This window comes from Salvelinus sp. IW2-2015, linkage group LG10 (genome assembly GCF_002910315.2).
Source record: "Salvelinus sp. IW2-2015 linkage group LG10, ASM291031v2, whole genome shotgun sequence".
Classification (NCBI taxonomy): domain Eukaryota; kingdom Metazoa; phylum Chordata; class Actinopteri; order Salmoniformes; family Salmonidae; genus Salvelinus; species Salvelinus sp. IW2-2015.
The window spans coordinates 1,129,483-1,150,750 of NC_036850.1; the positions used below are offsets into that span (position 1 = coordinate 1,129,483).

At 42.7% G+C, this 21,268-nt stretch overlaps 1 protein-coding gene across 1 annotated transcript in view; it reads left to right on the plus strand.

Annotated features, from left to right (window-relative positions):
• LOC111969162 (molybdenum cofactor biosynthesis protein 1) overlaps window positions 1-21,268 on the plus strand; it is a 51,754-nt gene that overhangs the window by 20,015 nt on the left and 10,471 nt on the right. The window contains exons 4-9 of the mRNA XM_023995096.2: window positions 6,471-6,635; window positions 9,976-10,037; window positions 10,737-10,848; window positions 12,021-12,133; window positions 14,081-14,191; window positions 15,037-15,157. Coding sequence (XP_023850864.1) covers window positions 6,471-6,635; window positions 9,976-10,037; window positions 10,737-10,848; window positions 12,021-12,133; window positions 14,081-14,191; window positions 15,037-15,157 — 684 coding nt within the window. The remainder of the gene's footprint in view (window positions 1-6,470; window positions 6,636-9,975; window positions 10,038-10,736; window positions 10,849-12,020; window positions 12,134-14,080; window positions 14,192-15,036; window positions 15,158-21,268) is intronic.

The following is a 21,268-nucleotide window of genomic DNA, read 5'->3' on the forward strand; positions in this document are numbered from 1 at the left end:
TATCAATGCCTGCCATGTGATCGCTTTCCCTACATTCCAAGCGTAATTGCACCCACCATATACCTTCCTCACACGGATAACCATTAACCTCTGGTGTAGCACGTCYGTTATGGCGCCCCTCGGGTCGCTATTATAACTAAGGATTAATAACATTTAAAGTTCAGAAATCCAAACCCATCGGTGGTACAGATTTCCAAACATAAGTTGATTATTAAACAACTAATTGACCAACATCGGTTCAGTTACTTGACTTCCATTTAATTCGTTTTTTGTGTGAGCCAAACGCCCTGTTTCTCTAGAGAAGTGGTCACCAACATTAACTTAATAAAAACAGTTCTGTAGGAATGAGGTTTGTGCAGTAAGCCTAATACATTATCACAGCATATTGGCAATACAGTGGCTTGCGAAAGTATTCACCCCCCTCTGCGTTTTTCCTATTTTGTTGCCTTACAACCTGAAATTAAAATAGATTTTTGTGAGGTTTGTATCATTTGATTTACCACTTTGAAGATGCAAAATATTTTTTCTTGTGATTCAAAGACATAAAAAAAAACATGAGCGTGCATAACTATTCATCCCCCCCAAAGTCAATACTTTGTAGAGCCACCTTCTTGCATCAGTTACAGCTGCAAGTCTCTTGGGGTACGTCTCCAGAAGCTTGGCACATCTAGCCACTGGGATTTTTGCCCATTCTTCAAGGCAAAACTGCTCCAGCTCCTTCAAGTTGGATGTGTTCCGCTGGTGTACAGCAATCTTTAAGTCATACCACAGATTCTCAATTGGATTGAGGTCTGGGCTTTGACTAAGCCATTCTAAGACAGTTAAATGTTTTAGATGTATTTAGCGCCATCCATCAATCCTTCAATTCTGACCAGTTTCCCAGTCCCTGCCGACGGAAATCATCCCCACAGCATGATGCTGCCACCACCATACTTCACTGTGGGGATAGTGTTCTCGGGGTGATGAGAGGTGGTGGGTTTGCGCCATACATGGCGTTTCCTTGATGGACAAAAAGCTAAATTTTAGTCTCATCTGACCAGAGTACCTTCTTCCATATGTTTGGGGAGTCTCCCTCATGCCTTTTGGCGAACACCAAACGTGTTTGCCTATTTGTTTTCTTTAAGCAATGGCTTTTTTTCTGGCCGCTCTTCCGTAAAGCCCAGCTCTGTGGAGTGTACGGCTTAAAGTGGTCCTATGGACAGATACTCCGCTGTGGAGCGTTGCAGCTCCTTCAGGGTTATCTTTGGTGTCTTTGTTGCCTCTCTGATTAATGCCCTCCAAGCCTGGTCTGTGAGTTTTGGTGGGRGGCCCTCTCTTGGCAGGTTTGTTGTGGTGCCATATTCTTTTCATTTTTTAATAATGGATTTAATGGTGCTCCGTGGGATGTTCGCAGTTTGGGATATTTTTTTATAACCCAACCCTGACCTGTACTTCTCCACAACTTTGTCCCTGACCTGTTTGGAGAGCTCCTTGGTCTTCATGGTGCCACTTGCTTGGTGGTACCCCTTGCTTAGTGGTGTTGCAGACTCTGGGGCCTTTCAGAACAGGTGTATATATAAGATCATGTGACAGATCATGCGACACTTAGATTGCACACAGGTGGACTTTATTTAGCTAATTATGTGACTTCTGAAGGTAATTGTTTGCACCAGATTTTATTTAGGGGCTTCATAGCAAAATGGGTGAATACATATGCACGCACCACTTTTCAGTTCTTTCTTTTTGAGGGGGGGTAATTCTTTTCACTTCAACAATTTTGACTATTTTGTATGTCCATTACATGWCATCCAAATAAAAACATATTTATATTACAGGTTGTAATGCAACAAAATAGGAAAAATGTGAAGGGGGATGAATACTTTTGCAAGGCCATGCTTGCCGATATTGTTCTTCTCAGACCATATTATATTTCAAAACTAGCGCAGATGGTGTACCTCTTGCAAGGCACAGCTGAGCATAAATTGAAATCATTTGCAAATAYTTCACTTTTTTGTTTTACTGGACTGATGGTAGGTACCTGCATCTGATGGTCATGGGGCTTTCAAGACAACTGGGAAGTTAGAAAGAACCAGGTGAAATTATGACATCTGTGAACTTAAGGTATGAAAGAATAGAGTTGGATGACGGTTCAAATKGATTTTRCCCAGTCGGAWCTTGTTTMTTTTCCTTGATCGCAACGAAGTCAGAGATTTCAGAGTTCCCAGTCATTTTGAGCATGGAATTGGTCTGTGTAGGAGGGGAAGAGTGGCAACCCTCTGCTGCTTCTGTGTCCCTGCTCGCTCCTTCCTTTTCTTGGCGAGGCTGCAGAGAGAGGGGACACAGTCTCCACCTGATGGTGAAACTTGAGGCGCCCTCATCTGCCTAGGCACCAAATTCATGTTCCTGTGACCAGAGAAAGTTAAATAATCTTGATGTTAAAATAGACTAGACGAGATGTTAAAAAAAAATAGGCCTATCGATTACACTACTCATTCAAAAAGTGTTGAACGAGGCCTCCCCGAGTGGCGCAGCGGTCTAAGGCAACTGGCATCACAGTGCTTGAAGCGTCTCTCTACAGACCCCAGTTCGATCCCAGGCTGTCGCAGCCAGCCGCTACGGGGAGACCAATGAGGCGGCAACAAATTGACCAGCGTTGTCCGGGTTAGGGGAGGTTTTGGGCTGGCCGGAATTGTCCTTGTCATTGCGCTCTTGTGGCGGGCCGTGGCGCATGCACACTTGAGTTCGGTCGCCGCAGTTGTAATGGTGTTTCCGTTGACACATTAGTGTGCAGATACATCTATATTCCAGAAATCATGTTATGCTGGGCCTTCCCCAAACTGTTGCAATAGTTGGATGCACAGAAATCATCTCTAATTTAATTTGTATGCTGTACCTTTTTTAAGATTTCCCTTCACCTGGAACTAAGGAGCTTAGCCAAAACCAGGAAGAAGGGAGAAACCCCCCCCCCATTATTCCTCTTCGCCAAAATGACAGTTGACACGCATTGGGGCAAGGTAGACATTCTCCTGGCACCGAATTTGTCCGTCGGACTGCCAGATGGTGAAGTGTGTGCATTCATCACTCCAGAGAACATGTTTCCACTGCTCCAGAGTCCAATAGCGGCGAGCTTTACACCACTCCAGCCAATGCTTGGCATTGCGAATGGTGATTTTAGGCTTGTGGAAATGGAAATCCATTTTATGAAGCTCCCGACGAACAGTTATTGTGCTGATGATGCTTCCAGAGGTAGTTTGGAACTCTGTAGTGTTTTTTTTATTTTATTTGTATTTTTTTTATTTTTATACATGCTTCAGCACGCGAAGGTCACATTCTGTGAGCTTGTATGGCCTCCCACTTCGTGGCTGATCTGTTGTTGCCCTTAGACGTTTTCACTTCGCAATAACAGCACTTACAGTTGACCGGGGCAGCTCTAGCAGGGCAGAAATGTGATGAACTGATTTGTTGGAAAGGTGGCATCCTATGATGGTGCCACYTTGAATGTCACTGAGCTCTTCTGTACGYGCCATCCAACTGCCAATGATTGTCTATGGAGATTGCATGGCTGTGTGCTCAATTTTATACACCTCTCAGTAACGGGTGTGTCTGAAATTGCCGAATCCACAAATTTTGAAGGCTTGTCCACATKATTTTATTATTTCATAGTGATGTCCTATTTTTCTATTGATATCTACCAAATGTGGACCTGACCGAGACAATAGAATATTTTCAATGTTTTGGCAATTGAATGTTCACTATTTTTGMCTTTTCCATAAAAAAGCTGTAACATTATTTTAATGTCATTTATTTCATAATGCATTTAATGTTTAAAAAAATCTTTGAAACTAAAATCGAAAACTGTGATTATTTTTTATAATCGAACTGAAACCGAACCAACCTCAAATACCACTAATCGCTTAGCGCTACTCACGCGTGAGATTTGGCAGCACTAAAGCTGTGTATTTGGTTTAACTTGCTAGTTAGCAAAGTAAGTAGCTGAATTAATAAGGAGACGAGGCTTCATATAGTGTTTGAGAAGTCAAAGCGCTTTTGATGAGTTGGCAGCTGACAAGATATCTTGATTTCCTTGCATTTTTTTCTAATGGTGTGCCGACATGCATCAGTAAATTGACAGTTGATAGTAGGGCTGTCCCCTACAAAATATATATTGTCTTGTTTGGCTGAGAGTCGTCTGTTCTTTCGACCAATCGATTTTCAAACCTGCATTTTTCCATAGACACATCCTGTGAGCTTGTCTGATGCTTTAAGCACACTGTTTGATTAAGTAATTAAGAGACACATTACTTAAGGGAGTCCGACCGCAATTGATTTGATTGTCCCGGGCCGGGCTCAGACTTGATGTGCTGTGTTGTCTCCTCCCTGCTGCAGCGACCACCACATAGCATCAACAGTGTTTATTGCGCTCTCCCTGTTGCTGAAGCTGCAACATAATTACAGCCATTTCAGATTGAAAAGTTCTGTTACCGAAATRCCTAATTTGTTTAGGAAAAACACCCTATTCCCTCAACCCTCGCTCTCTTTGTGACACATGTATGCATTGCATGCAGGTGACCAGTAGGGCCTGACGTAATCACAATACATTTTTTATAATAAAATCATAACACATGACAGCAAAATGGATGCAGAGGACGTGACAAATAKACTTGAAATGGGGGAATGTTTACTGGTTGCTAAGGAGGTAAAGTGGAAATCAGATGTGACGAATACATTTGAATTGTGGAAAATAGTTGGAGATCAACAAAAATTAAGTAAGGAGCAAGGGCTGTATGCATATTATGTGTGCTAATCAGGTGCTGTTAGGTTATAGTATAATTTCTCTGATAGTTTGGAACAATGTAAACAACACCAAATAAATTTATAAGCATACCGGAGAGTCTGTTGTAAAGTTTTTTTTTTTTTACAGCAAAGACTAATACCAGTCACATTCATTCGTAAATGCAATTTACAATTTGGAACGGTTTATTGTTTACGCTAATTATTCAAGGGTCGCTTTATTTTATTTAACCCTTGTGTGGTGTTCTGGTCTGTGGGACCCATTTTCAATGTTTACTAAAATAAAAATATATACAATTAATAATTTTCCCAACCTGAGACTCATTTGTCTTGGCTCATTGGAATGTTTCTGGGATCTTTTAGTTCAGGTCATGACACATGGGGCTAAATGTTGCGTTTTATATTTTTGTTCAGTATACACGGCACATAAACCAAGCCTGCTACAATTATAAACCTCTGTTTTTCTCTTGCAGTTTTATCAGTTTCTGTATAATTTTTGCTAGGAGGAATAACTTCCTAATAATAAATGGCAAGATCCAATAGCTATGATTGTGACTTAAAGTTAATCTAGTGACATTGGTCTGTGGAGTGACCTAAGATTTTGTATAATCTTCATTTTTATATATGATTTATAAGTCAAGAGGCTTGTAAGTGTTTTGGAGAGACGAGGCTCATGACTGTCTCGCTCTCCGCATGCTTTAAACTTAATGAAGTATGTAAGGGGGAATGGATAGACTATGCCATGACTGTGTGTTGTATCTTGTGATCTGTTAGCCTACCAATGCTGTTACCGACCAATCATAACTCTATTGAGGTGCTCACATTGGGAAGAATCATCATCCAAGATACACATTCATCACATCTAGATGTGTATAACCGACCAATCATAACTCTATTGAGGTGCTCACATTGGGAAGAATCATCATCCAAGATACACATTCATTGATACAGGATTTACACAATTATTCCCCAAATTAGAATTTCGTCCATGGTTGGTCGTTTTGAGTTCAAGTTGTTAGAGGTGCTGTTTAGTAGATGTCATAACGGTAGGCATTGGAATCCATTTATTTTCCTTGCGGTTTGTGGGGTTAGGACAGTGCATCTGCAGGATGTGATGTCATCAAGGGGAAGGCCTAAAGGGGAAATTGCACAACAGAAGCCAAACCAGGTCATGGCGAAAAAGTAAATTGAGCGTGTCTAAACTGGATGTTCTGGTAGGGATGGCGTCCATGTGGACACTGCTCACCAGTTGTCATGTGCTGATCAAACGCGTGACCTMTTCTGATTGGCACCGTGACGTCAGCAGATATGTCTACTGGCACTTTTCTTTTGAGGTCAAAGGTCATSCCAGGGTGTCTAAGGTAGTGTTGAGTGAAGTTGCTCCTAGATGCTTATCTGGGGTCAGTTTTGCATTTCCCCACTCCTGTTTATGGTTAGAATTGAGGGAAGGGAAGCTGATCCTAGTAGCTTTACACTGGAGTGTTTGAAGTCTCCGTGGCTGTGTGAAGTGGGGCTTTGRGGTTGATGATCTTGCAAATGATCCCCAAACCCCATCTTGTGATATGCATGCTTAGCCAGTCACACCCACTTACTTTMTAGTCAACAGAGTTCAATTCAACCAGGAATTGTATGCCATTTGTCACTGTGCTGTAACACAGCTCCAGTTTATCATCTGTCTGTTTGTCCATCTGTCTGTCCAGCMGAGCTGAGGAAGTTGGAGGGCCTGAAGACCATCGCTGTGACCACCAACGGTATGAACCTGGCGAGGCTGCTGCCTAAACTGAAGGAGGCTGGTCTGGACCTGCTCAACATCAGCCTGGACACCCTGGTGCCGGCTAAGTTTGAGTTCATCGTCCGGCGGAAAGGTAGCCCACCTTCCCCATAACCTACAGTATGTTGCCTGGTAGCCATTTTGTGCCAAAACTAACATAGTTGTGGAAGGAGCCAATGTGTGCTCAGCACCTATTTCAGCGACTGGAGCCAATGTTAGGATTGACAGAGGGGCAGAGCTCAGGGAGGCAGGTTCCTGGGAGGCAGGGACAGATGGACTAGACAGGCTGAGGAATGAGAGCAGCAGCACACAGGAAAAGGAAAGTTGGAGCCAAACCTCTTACAGTACACTGGGCTTTCACTGTTGGGCTGACTGGTTTCATTYTCCAGAGGGATATAGAAGATGTGGGAAAGCTGTTCTTCCGGCTGTTCTTCCGGTATATCTCTGTCTCCAAACGAGGTAAATATATGTTGTATGGACAACCGTATTAAAAACTCATCAAGTTCAGAGTAGGGATGATGTCACMTTACTGTTGTGTGCTGGCTTTCATTTAAGATTTTTTTTGGAATTACTGTTAGGGCTACACATACTGTAAGTATATTAGTTAAGTATGAAGTGAGGGACACAAAACAACACATTCACCATGGACAATGTAGGGTTTATTGATAASATATAAAGGGAAGTGCACAACAAAAAAGCATGATATTTTCCATGCACATTTTGAAAACTRAAAACGGTTGAGCCCTATTCACCTCATGTAATGAGGAAACTAAACTAAAAGCTAACATGCATAAAACATTTGTCTGACCCTGCGGTACATAATGTGATACGTGAATGATTTAACATGTTCAAATTACTCATGATCACAGCACTTTAATAATTTGTTCAACTTGATACATTTTTAAACCATATAATGGAAATGTTCTTGACAGAATTGTATTGARCTGTAAGATTTTCCTACATGACACCCAAATATGGTAATGCCCCCATCAGTGTACAGCAGCAACCTAATTTGCAAATACTTTTCATTGATATTGATTAGCTTCCTGTTTCAAAAGRGCAAAAACCTCCTACAGCATGTCAGTAAAAGCCCAACCTCCTATAGTCAGTGCCTTTCAAAATCCCAACTTAGCTAAAATCAAGGTGTGGGCCAAATTAGCCGTTTCACTTGAATTCTCCTGTTGAACACCCATTAAACTGTAACATGGAGCTATCAGGTAGAACCGACTGCCCTTCCAATTTAGAATCAATGGAATGGAAACAACCTAGCCTTCACGTTTCCTCTGCGGGATTGTCTGAGTCAAAACACAGGAAGAGACATTGATATCTCCGGTAGCGCTGACCTTAGTAGTGTACGTTTCAACTGAAATGACACGAGCCTACCAAATGAGCTAAACTACTTCTATGCTCGTTTTGAGGAAAATAACACTGAAACATGCATGAGAGCACCAGCTGTTCCGGAAGACTGGGCGACCACGCTCTCCGCAGCCGATGTAAGGCCTTTAACCACGTCAACATTCACAAGGCTGCAGGGCCAGACGGATTACCAGGACGTGTGCTGCGAGCATGCGCTGACCAACTGGCAAGTGTCTTCACTGACATTTTCAACCTCTCCCTGTCCAAGTCTGTAATACCAACATGTTTTAAACAGACCACCATAGTGCCTGTGCTCAAGAACACTAAGGTAACCTGCCTAAATGACTACGACCCGTAGCACTCATGTCTGTAGCCATGAAGTGCTTTGAAAGGCTGGTCATGGCTCACATTAACACCATTATCCCAGAAACCCTAGACTCARTCCAATTTGCATACCGCCCCAACAGATCCACAGACGATGCASTCTCTATTGCACTCCACACTGCCCTTTCCCACCTGGACGAAAGGAACACCTATGTGAGAATGCTATTCATTGACTACAGCTCAGCGTTCAACACCATAGTGCCCTCAAAGCTCATCACTAATCTATGGACCCTGGTACAAACACCTCCCTCTGCAACTGGATCCTGGACTTCCTGACAGGCCGCCCCCAGGTGGTAAGGGTAGGTAACAACACAGCCGCCACGCTGATCCACAACACAGGCGCCTCTCAGGGGTGCGTGCTCAGTCCCCTCATGTACTCCCTGTTCACTCATGACTGCACGGCCAGGCACGACTCCAACACCATCATTAAGTTTACCGATGACACAACAGGGGTAGGCCTGATCACAGACAACAATGAGACAGCCTATAGGGAGAAGGTCAGAGACCTGGCCGTGTGGTGCCAGGACAACAACCTCTCAACGTGATCAAGACAAAAAGGAGATGATTGTGGACTACAGGAAAAAGKGAACCGAGTACGCACCCATTCTCATCGACGGGGCTGCTGTGGAGCAGGTTGAGAYCTTCAAGTTCCTTGGTGTCCACATCACCAACAAACTAACATGGTCCAAACACACCAAGACAGTTGTGAAGAGGGCYCATGACAAAACCTATTCCCCCTCAGGAGACTGAAAAGATTTGGCATGGGTCCTCAGATCCTCAAAAGGTTCTACAGCTGCACCATCGAGAGCATCCTGACTGGTTMCATCCCTGCTCGGCCTCCGTCCGCAAGGCACTACAGAGGGTAGTGCGAACGGCCCAGTACATCACTGGGGCCAAGCTTCCTGCCAACCAGGACTTCTATACCAGGCGGTGTCAGAGGAAGGCCCTAAAAAGACTCCAGCACCCTAGTCATAGAATGTTCTCTCTGCTACCGCATGGCAAGCGGTACCGGAGTGCCAAGTCTAGGTCCAAGAGGCTTCTAAACAGCTTCTACCCCCAAGCCATAAGACTCCTGAACATCTAGTCAAATGGCTACCCAAACTATTTGCATTGCCCCCCCTCTTTACACCACTGCTACTCTCTATCATCTAAGCATAGTCACTTTAATAACTCTACCTACTACCTCAACTAACTGGTGCCCCCGCACATTGACTCTGTATCGGTACCCCCCCCTGTATATAAGTCTCGCTATTTTTATTTTACTGCTGCTCTTTAATTACTTGTCACTTATCTCTTATTCTTATCCATATATTTTTTAACTGCATTGTTGGTTAGGGGCTCGTAAATAAGCATTTCACTAAGGTCCTGTTGTGTTCGGCGCATGTGACTAATAAAATTTGATTTGAAATTGCAGTTGGTCTCACGCCTTGAGACTGGTTTGTTAAGCTTTGTCTGGGACGATTCCTGGTGTGACTTCACATTCTGGCGTTGGAAAGGGAGAACTTGGGGGGGGGGGGGACATGAACCCAATTCAGCTTTAAAGGACTTACAAGGCACAATGGGTGACGCAATGTGTCATCTAATTATTGTGTCCTTGGCCATTTGGAAGYTGCTTAGAATAAAATGTATCACATAAGCCTAGTAGCCTATAAGCTACTGCTCTGTTTTCATTGTTGCCTTCATCTCTTTCCTAGGGTTCCACAAGGTCATGGAAGGTATTGACAAAGCCATTGAGATGGGCTATAACCCTGTCAAGGTAAAAGATCAGAGTCCTCCTCAACTTTGTTCATTTGCTGGTTCGTCCAAAAAAGCTAGCTGTAGGTTGGAAGCCATACTTGTCACGATGTTAGGTTCAATGTGTGTGTGTGCATGTTTTCGCTCTTACATGTTTGAATGCATCGGACGGTTGGTTTGAGTGTGTTGATACTCATTCCCTATGGAAAGCTTTCCCTCCATAGTGTTTTAATGCATGGTTTGTGTTGGTACTGCATGTAGTCAGTCAAAACACACAGATTCGTGCAGTTTTGGCAGCTCTCTGGTYGACGGCTTGTAGCTACTAGCACTGACTTGGCTGATAACTACTTTATTGTACTTACTATTACTGTGATACTTACAATTACTTTGTACTTACTATTACTTTGATATGTGGTTGTGTAGCACATGGGGATGTGTGAAACTAACTCCTCAGCCTGAAGTGTCCCCACTCGCTAGCTTTTCACATGGCGCCGACTAGTAATACGCTTCAGGAGGGCGGTAACGTGTGTTAGCAAGACAGGTGCCGAGTTCGCTCCAGGTATGGACCGAATCGGGAGGAAGCTGTACTCGCTACGCAAGCAGCGTGATGTCCTTTACAGTTGTCACCTATCTATCTTAAGATGAATGCACCAACTGTCACTCTGGATAAGTGTCTGCTAAAATGTAAATGTTGCTCACTGCTGCACACTGCCCTCTACAGGTCAACTGTGTGGTCATGCGGGGCCTCAACGAGGACGAGCTTCTGGACTTTGTGGCCCTGACYGAGAAGAAGCCTCTYGAAGTACGCTTCATTGAGTACATGCCCTTTGACGGTGAGTGGACCTTTCTTTAAGACCGTTGCCACCACTGTGGAGCTGTGGTCGAGATGGAACATTCCCTGTCACGTCAAGAGTACTTCTCTGACGTGACTGGAGACCGGCGTTTCAATCCCTGTATCCATCCTCCCCACTGTTTCTCCCACTTGCCTGTCTCCCTCCTTGATTACCTTACTGTCTGATTTTAAAGTGTCAAAATACCACATACACAAAAAATGCACACAATGACAATGTTGCCATTTTACTGCATAGTCAAGTTAGTTTTTTTGCAGAAGGAGAACAGTCATCGTCTCAGTATTTTCAATTCCCTTAAATAGACTAATACTTTACTAATATTTCCGTCATGATGCATTTTAAATTGCTGTAATTTTGAAATAATAACAGACTCTTAGCCATCTACCTTTATATTCAAATTGTAGACCTCGTTTTACATAGGCCTATGTTTGTATGGGTTCAATGCAGTCTCACACTTTCAAATCAAACTATTATGATTATTGTTCCTTTACGAATAGGGTTACTAATGAGTTTACAATTGGCAGTTTCTAGAAATACTGAAGATAAAGCGATAGCACCAGTTTGTGTTAGCTAATCTCCTCGTTCTTGTTTTCAAAATAGGAGATTAGACAGGGTGACAGAGGTTGGCATTTAAACCCTCTCACCCCATTTAGATACTTTAAAAAAGTAATTCCTTCATTTTTTTATGTAAAAACATGATTGGATTGTAAATGCAAGCATTTCGCTGATCAGCGATTACTTCAAGGAAGGCAAGAAAATGAATTGTCATCCAAACAGCCTAAGAGGCTTGAATTTGGTCTTCAATAGATATATCATCACTGTTCAGAAACACATGGTAACCAACAGTGTTTAATGTAGAGTGAGAGTCTCATGACACGTACTATACAAGCTTATCCTCAACTAGACTTGGTGCAAATAGATTTGGTTTTCTTTAGGTATGCTTGATTTAGCTTGCTCGGCCTCATTGAACCAATAGAACTGTCCAAAATGTGAAAAACCAACCCCCCTGGTGTGCCGGGAAGCACAATCAAGCGCACAAAGTATTTTGAGAGAAAATAAATAAGATTTCAATCATGGTCTGTCATCCACATTGTGAATACACCTCTAGACTAGAGCATTCACTCCATTCTGTTGACCTCTGCTGCCTCCTGCAGGAAACAAATGGAACTTCAAGAAGATGGTGAGCTACCAGGAGATGCTGGACCGCATTAGACAGCAGTGGCCCAGTTTGGAACAGCTTCCACTCGGAAAGACGGACACAGCCAAGGTTCCTCTCTCCCCCCAGCCCACTCTAATTCCCACAGATAATCTCTAAATTATTAATCTGCCTCATCTCGCACCTGCGACTCGGCTAAATTAAATATTCAATGTCCCGGGTCCGCCCAGGAACAAATTATGATGACACGTTATCTATTTCTGCTGCATCAGAGATGCAGTACTTCCCACAGTGTGTGCTGGTTGCATTCATTAATTAATTGTTTAGTTGATGGTAAGTCACATGGTTGTGCAAGCTAAATCAGATGCTAATGAATATTTCAAGATATAGTGATGCCTGAAAGCAAAGCTGGTCTCTTTTGTAATTATCTTGAATGCTGGTCCCAGATCTGTTTGTGCACTTCATTGCTCATTGTCAAGCCAAACAGACTGTCACTCAGGCTAATGATCTCAATGACCACATGTACATGCGAACAGTATTACCGGATAATAGTTCATATTTTTATTTTTTTTTATTTTTTTACCGTTATTTTACCAGGTAAGTTGACTGAGAACACGTTCTCATTTGCAGCAACGACCTGGGGAATAGTTACAGGGGAGAGGAGGGGGATGAATGAGCCAATTGTAAACTGGGGATTATTATCCCGGTTAAGGTCTTATTTSGGATAAGCTGTTTACATGCACCTTTGATATCCTGCTCACGAGTATCCTTCTACTCATGAATAAYCAGAATTTTCCTAATTTAGGTTAATCTGGTTTAAATGGAATAAAAGCTAAAAATCTAGACACTGACTGAGATGTAGACTAATTAAAATATGATTTTAATAATAATTGCTGTAAAATTATAATTTTGTCTAGGAAAGATCAGTGGAGAAATGTTATCTCTTAAATGTGAATGCGTGGTTGGGGGATCGCGTGTAACATGCTATGCTGGTATGCTACACTTCCATGCAAGCAGTCTTATCAGAAACATGTTTCATCATTTTCTCAACTTTTCATTTCCTTAAAATCAGGTCAAATTTATGGCATTTTGACATTTTGCACAGGGACAATCTTTGCACTGTTTTGGAGTCAATGCGTTTTCTCTTCGATCCCTAAATGTCCTCACTCAGAGAATAGCTGAATTGGAACAGACACATTTACATTCATTCTATTGATTTAAGACATTAGTCTGTTGAGCACTGCTTTATTTAGTCTTTTAGGGCAGCAAGTTATTACAGAAGAATAGCTGCATCTAACTATAGACAAGTTGATGAGCAAATGGCCTACCAAATGTCGGAAATTATAACCATAAACGTATCTAAATTAGGGGTCAAAGGAGCCTAAGCCGATACAGTCCGGTATAGAGTCTCGGCAAAATAAATTATGCAATTATTATGGTTGATTGAATGTGCACAGACATCCTACTTTTTGAAGTAATTTGTTTAACTTCTCAGAATAAAACATAATCACAGAACACCCATGATACGATGCTAAACTGAGCCTGCGCAGACCGCAAAAAACAACAGTAAATGGGTATCCRGTCTAAGATGAGCATATCGCAGGCATCTTATCTGGGTTTATAACCGGGATAGAAGCTTATTTGGGTTATTGTAAACGGGATATGATGTTTGTCAACTTAAAAACAGAATACTTGAGTGTCCCGAAATAATAATGGGATATTGGTGTGCATGTAAATGTGGTCAGTGTCTGTTCCAAATGACCTTAGTATAACAATCACATATCCTTTCCTGAACAGATGTGCTATATAAAAACTAAAAGAACATAAATCCATAGTCCTTACATATTTTTATTTATTAGCCAAAGGATAGGCGCAYATGCGCAGGGAGACAGAGTAAAGCGATGAGAAATGCTTAGGGATCGACTGTATGGGGTTACGTAGATGAGGGTGTTACCACACTAGCAACTTGCGCTGTAAAATCAGAGTTCGACAAAGAAAGCAGGCTGGGGCTAAGATTACCTTAAACCATGTTCTTARGATCTGTTCTCTGCTCCTTAGACATTTAAGGTGCCAGGCTTTCAGGGCCAGGTGGGCTTCATCACCTCCATGTCGGATCAATTCTGTGGCTCCTGCAACCGACTACGCATRACGGCAGACGGCAACCTCAAGGTGAACAGCCCTTGTGCGCATGTAGACAGTGAAGGGGTGACTGGGGGTGTGTGGACGTTTGTGTACTTACATAATCGCAGACAGTCAGTCGCCCATGTGTGTGTGAGATTACGTACATCAGGGTTCCCCAACTCGCGCGCCAAATTTTGCCTGTGGGTGGTTTTATTTGTCACCCCAAGTTTTCTGAGCAAATTCTTTTTTTTATATACACTACCGTTCAAAAGTGTCTAGTTTGAGAAACGGACGCCTCACAAGTCTCAACTGGCAGCTTCATTAAATAGTACCCTCAAAACACCAGTCTCAATGTAAACATTGAAGAGGCAACTCCGGGATGCTGGCCTTCTAGGCYGAGTTGTAAAYAAAAAGCTTAAGATGGGCAAAATAAAAAAAGAACACTGGACAGGGGAACTCTTCCTAGAAGGCCAGCATCCCAGAGTCGCCTCTTCACTCTTGACGTTGAGACTGGTGTTTTGCGGGTACTATTTAATGAAGCTGCCAGTTGAGGACTTGAGAGGTGTCTGTTTCACAAACTAGTTGTGCACCGGGGTCTCCCACTCCTGTTTCGATTCTGTTTAGAGACAGTTTGCACTGTTCTGAGACCCCAAACTTTTGAACGCGTTTTTATTTTTACTATTTTTAAGGCTTCTTGGGGTCAATTTGCAGTGTTAAAAATAGATTTTTGTATTATGTTCCGGGCCTCCGACCATCTGCACAAGAAAAAATTGGCCTGCGGCTGAATCTAGTTGATCCCTGATGTACTTGCATCAGTTGTGTGTGTTAGTTACTCGTCCTTTGTTCTGTCCCCAGTGTGTGTGTTAGTGACTACACCTTTTTCCCGTCTCTAGGTGTGTCTGTTTGGGAACACGGAGGTGTCCCTGAGGGACGTTCTGCGCTCTGGAGCTTCTGACCAGGAGCTGCTGGATATCATTGGCGCCGCTGTGGGCAGGAAGAAGAAACAACATGCAGGTAGTAAGAGCACTTTACCTTGGGTATATTCATTAGTGCACACCGTAGCAAAACATTTTGCAATGGAGTACTTTTTTGGCCACAAAAGGAGTGTTTCTTATTGGACAAGTCCCTCCCCATTTCATTCTTAGTGAATATAAAAATTAGGTGAATGCTTAAATATTTCCTATTATATGCATTTGTTTTATATATTTTTTTAAATGCATATCCCACTCCAACTGAGACACCCTCAGAGAGTGGGGTCACAGCCAGGGTCTGCCAATATCAATGGCGCAATTAAGTTTAAGTGCCTTGCTCAAGGTGCACYTCAACAGATTTTTCACCTTGTCGGCTCGGGGATTGTAACGAGCGATGTTTCAGTTACTGGCCCAATGCTCTAACCACTAGACTATCTGCTGCCCCAGGTTTATTACTACTCTTATAATGCACYGTTAGTTTTAACTCTGTTTAATMAGAACCTAACGGACAACTAAGAAAAGCTCGAACCAAGTTAATTCACCCAATGAGTCAAACAGCTGAAAAGACAAAGCACCMGTGTTTATTCCCCTTGTTAGACAGTCTCCTCCTTTTCTCTAAACACTACGTCTTTGTTGCTTGTCAGGAAGTGAAGTGATGTGAGTAATAAACTGTTCCTTCATGTGATCTGACCTCGGCCCCCATTCCTCACTTTTCCACCCTCATCAGTGACCGCAACCATGTGATTGCCTTTCCCCTTACTTAGTAACATTCCCCTGGCTCTTATCCAACCTCCAGTGAACRCACCATATATATTCCTCCTACATATAACCATTAACTTCTGGTGTAGCATGTATTTCAAATTACAACCCAACAGTCCCTCCTATTTGAATAGTAATTCCCATACTGTTCAACATCACAAACTTTGAAATGATTTGTAAATAAACAAAAAGATGAACCATGATTAACATTCAGTTAATATATTTACACCACTGAGACMTATGGCCTCTGATCTATAATTACACTATGCACACTCTTATTTCCCCCTCTTCAGACAACTGATAATGACATTTCAGCTGAAGTTTTTACTTTCTKTTTCTTCCTTCTGGTTCCTAAGAGAGTGATAGCACAAAACTTTAAAAGCAAAAAGAAACACAACAAAACAAGTATTAATAATGTGCTGAGCTATGCATAATTATARATGCAAAGACAAKCCAAAGTTTGAGAACATGATGATTCCCACTATCTCTTCGCCTGACTCTGGCTTCGGGAATACTTTTCTGCTGGGTTCCACAAAAATMAAGGCCCTAAAAAGATCATGCTTTCACCCAGTCTTTGCCCTGTCCGGCAACAGGTTCCAAGAGGTGTTCCCATGCCATGTCATTTTCACTTCGCTCCCAATCTCCTTCCTCCATGGCCACCCAATATACATGTGTGGTGGCCAGTATCAGTCAAAAGTTGACATACCTACTCATTCAAAAAAATTTTTTTAAATGTTATACATTGTAGAATAATTGTGAAGACATCAAAACTATAAAATAACACGCATGGAATCATGTAGGCACCAAAAAAGTGTTAAACAAATATTTTTGATTCTTCAAAGTAGCCACCKTTTACCTTGATGACAGCTTTGCGAACGCTTGTCATTCTCTCAACCAGCTTCACTTGGAATGCTTTTCCAACAGTCTTGAAGAAGTTCCCACATATGCTGAGCACTTGTTGGCTGTTTTTCCTTCAATCTGCGGTCCAACTCATCCCAAACCATCTCAATTGGGTTTAGGTCGGGTGATCTGATGCAGCACTCCATCACTCTCCTTCTTGGTCAAATAGCTCTTACACAGCCTGGAGGTGTGTTGGGTCATTGTCCTGTTGAAAAATAAATGATAATCCCACTAAGCGAAAACCAGATAGGATGGCGTATTGATGCAGAATGCTATGGTAGCCATGCTGGTTAAGTGTGCCTTTTTGAATTCTAAATAAATCAGTAACAGTGTCACTAGCAAAGCACCCCCACACCATCACACCTCCTCCTCCATGCTTCACGGTGGGAACCACATGTGAAGATCATCCGTTCACCACTCTGCATCTCAGACACGACGGTTGGAACCAAAATTCTAAAATGTTGACTCATCAGACCAAAGAACAGATTTCCACCGATCTAATGTCCATTGCTCGTGTGTCTTGGCCCAAGCAAGTCTCTTCYTCTTATTGGTGTCCTTTTGTAGTGTTTTTGTTGTTGTTGCAGAAATTCGACCCTGAAGGCCTGATTCACGCAGTCTCCTCTGAACAATTGATGTCTGGTACTTGAACTCAAATAGATTTTGATTTAACACTTTTGTTGGTTACTACATGATTCCATACGTGTTATTTCATAGTTTTAATGTCTTCACTGTTATTCTACAATGTAGAAAATAGACAAAATAATGAGGTAGGTGTGTCCAAACTTTTGACTGGTATTATACATTTCAACATCAATGCCCTCAGAAGATGATATCCCAACAATGTTACCAAGGTAACCCCTGCTACTACTAACACTGCGTACTTCAAAATACTCCTAATTTGCGCTATAGTCCAGTTRCATGCTGTTACTATAGCATCCTRCAGCACTACTACCGCTCCTTCAGCCACTGTCCCTACAGCGACTGCTGTGAGAATAGRTATTGCATTGAATCTGTCTCCTGCTCTCCTATTGCCTTTGTGGTAAACTGATAGATCTAGGACTGAACCTTTCAGGTTCTCCCTACCTCAAACTTTTCCAGATGCACAATTGAGAGCATCCTGGTACGGCAACTGCCACTGGTCTCTCCAGAGGGCTGTGCGGTTTGGCCAGCGCATCACCGGGGGCAAACTGCGTGCCCTCCAGGACACCTACAGCATCCTATGTCACAGGAAGGCCAAAAAGATCATCAAGGACATCAACCACCCAAGCCACGTCCTGTTCACCCCACCCCTTTGTGAACACCCTCATTACAGTGTAACCTTTGGGTCCCAACGGTTGATAAGCAGCCACCTTCTGACACTTTCCGTTTACCGTCACTCGGTCCCAATCTTCTGGGAGATATGTCAAGTGTTAGCTGGCTGTTATGAATGGGGGAGATATTAGTAGTGTTGGAAGCTGTCCAACCTTATAAAACTCAGTCACATGTTTCTTAATCACACTCTGCAGGAGATGTGATGCTATTATTACAGCAAACTTCCCCTTCGGTGATGTGGCCTGCTGTATACAGGGTTCTGTGGCTGTTCTTTTAAGCTTTGTACCTTCTGTGACAAACCCATCACTAAAAGTTGACAATAGTGTCTGAAAAGACAAAACTGTCTCTGCTACTCCCCATGATCTGGGTATGTGTGACATTCAGTTTGACTTCATAGTAGTCTCTAGTTAGCTGTCCTTCCTCTCCTATGAGTTATCCCCTGTAACAATATACATAGAGGAGTGGTATCGTTCACCAGAGACTCTTACCCACTTCCTTAATTTCTTAGCCACACAAATATCCGGCCGTCATATGAAATTCTGCTTTCCCAATTCCCTGTAATGTTAACGCCTTGGTTTTTGGGACTCCACAGAATACACTGATGTCGGTCCTGCCAGACAGTGCAGCTAACACCCTTATGCAAACATTCTGTCTCAAACACATGCCCCGCATGTACCTTGCTTCCGGCCACAAATACATTTGCAAATGAATCATTAATCATTCCATCTAACCCATAACACGTTAGTCACTACCGCTTCTCCACTTTTATATAATTATAAACACACTAAAACATTCAAGTCAATTTCCAACAATCCCTCTGGAACAATGATCATTCTGATGTTCCACGACACTTAGAAAACATATTGACTTGAACAGGGACAGAGAATAATTTCACACCACCCTTAATGCCAATGAGARTGGGGAAAGAACCTTCCATCCGTTCTGTTTTATGCCAATGGGYTGCTAGTTTCCTTCATTCTCGGGTGTCAAAGCAAGACAGACTATGCGCCTTGCACGTAATTAATTGTACTGTGTCGCCATATGTATTGATGCACTTTAACATTAGGATTGTGATAACAATGGTAAAACTAAACCCCTACTATCAAGTACCTCATGCTTAGCTCAAGCTATCATCTAGTGGGTTCTCTAACCTCCCTCTCGGAGGACACTAAAAGATGAGGTTTGAAGGAAGGAAAACCCTGCCTAGACAGTGCACCGTCCCCTCACTTTGTGCTCTCCTCCGTTTGCTCCTTTCCAAACCATAATTTAAACATTTGATAAATTATCCAACCCAAATTTAGAAAGACTCCACGTGAAGCACTAAGGACTGCCAATCACTCAAATTCAAGACCTCCAACTTCACACACACCGACACTGTCAGAATTTACATTTACAAACAGGGAACACATACAGGCATGTTAACGATAGATCGGTATCTCAATGCACCTGAATTTCCCAGTGTGTAGACCTCCAAAATCAACCTGATAGCCCAAGTAAACAGTTTAGAGCAGTGGTAYCCAACCTTTTCTGAGTCAAGATCACTTTCGCAGTCAAAAAGCAAGCTGAGATTTACATTAACCTCACACAAACAGTTTTGTAAGAATGAGGTTTGGGCAGTAGGCCTTAATACATTATCAAGGGATATTGGCTATATGATTGCCCTGCCAAAATTGCTAATCAGACCATATATTTCAAAACTCGTGCTTTGATAACAAAATAGATCAGTTGGTTTAGCACTTGAGAGGCACTGTGGAGCATGAATTGAAYTAATTTGCTTTTTTATTTAACTGGACTGATGGTACCTGCATCTGATGGTCAACGAGATCAAATCACGACATCAGTGATCTTCAGGTCGAAAAGTCGGCGCTCTGGAAAGATGCCCGAGTTTCCAACTTGGAATTCCGAGTTCAAAACAATTTTTCCCAACCGCCTCTCACTGTCCCTGCTCTCTCCTTCCTTTCCTCCGGTGAGACTGACCAGAGAGAGGGGACACCATCTTCCACCCGATGGCGAAACTCGAGTCGCACCGCATCTGCCTCATGCACAAATTCATGTTGTGCCCAGAGAAAGTTAAACATTCCTTAATATTAAAATCGACACGACGAGCTGCTAATAATAATAATAACACGCCGGGCTATCGATACTTGGCTACTCATTCATTGCAGCTGCAGCCRGAACGGATGTATGGAGAAGCGGGTTTTGTAATAGTGTTGAATAAAAATAGTGACAGTGCTGAATATAAACTTAAACATGAACTCACTCATAAAAACAGCAGCTCTTTGCTGTATTTGTTGACAGTCTCTCTGTTGTCATGGTTTTAAAAGTTATTAAATCTTACATAGGCTAGTAGCCTATTAAACTTGGGAACTCTGTAGCCACGGTGATTTGACCTATCCGATTGGGCAGCGCAGTAGGTGCACTCGATTTAGTCACAGATTTGCAGGTCCGCCGGGTAGGCGGAGTTTGTCTCATGGGAACACTTTGCTACCCGGTGCGCAGGACTTTTGAATCAAGTGCACCTACCGGCAACAGCTCAACACGATTTTTAAAAAAGGAGTGCAAGCCTTTATTGTTTGTTGMCTTTTCTACAGAAATATTTGGTGATCYACRYGMKGWMCKWMGKWCMKCRYGTRGGCGGCCACTGGTTTAGAGCAACCCTAAATCAATTTCCGGGCACAGGTGACCACTCCCCTTCCTTCCCGGCACACTTCTTCTGGCGTATCTTCATTTTCTTCTGCAGATAGTTCATATTCCCAACGGCTCATACGTTTCATGCATATCACAGTTGATGGCCATTGATAATGTCCTGATTTCAATATCTGGGGAATAATCAGATTTTCCCAAGCCAACGAATCTCTCACCTCAGCAGTACCACCATTCTGTACAGTCCATTCTGTCTGGTCCTTTTTCCCACCAGTATACCAGCAGCATGAGAAAAGTTTGGACGCGTCTCTCTCCATGCTCGGTCTCAGGACTCATGCCGCACTTCTGCCGCTCGCACACAGGTTGCTGGCTCGGACTCAGGTCTCAGTAGTAGTAGTGCAGAACAGGGCCGTAGTGAACACCAATTCTTCAGCCATTTGGGGGGGGTGAAGCTCACACTGTTCTCGTCGTATTATTCCTTCCATGCATATAGATACCATCAGTAGTRACTATKGCCATAACTTCGAGAGAGATCAGACCA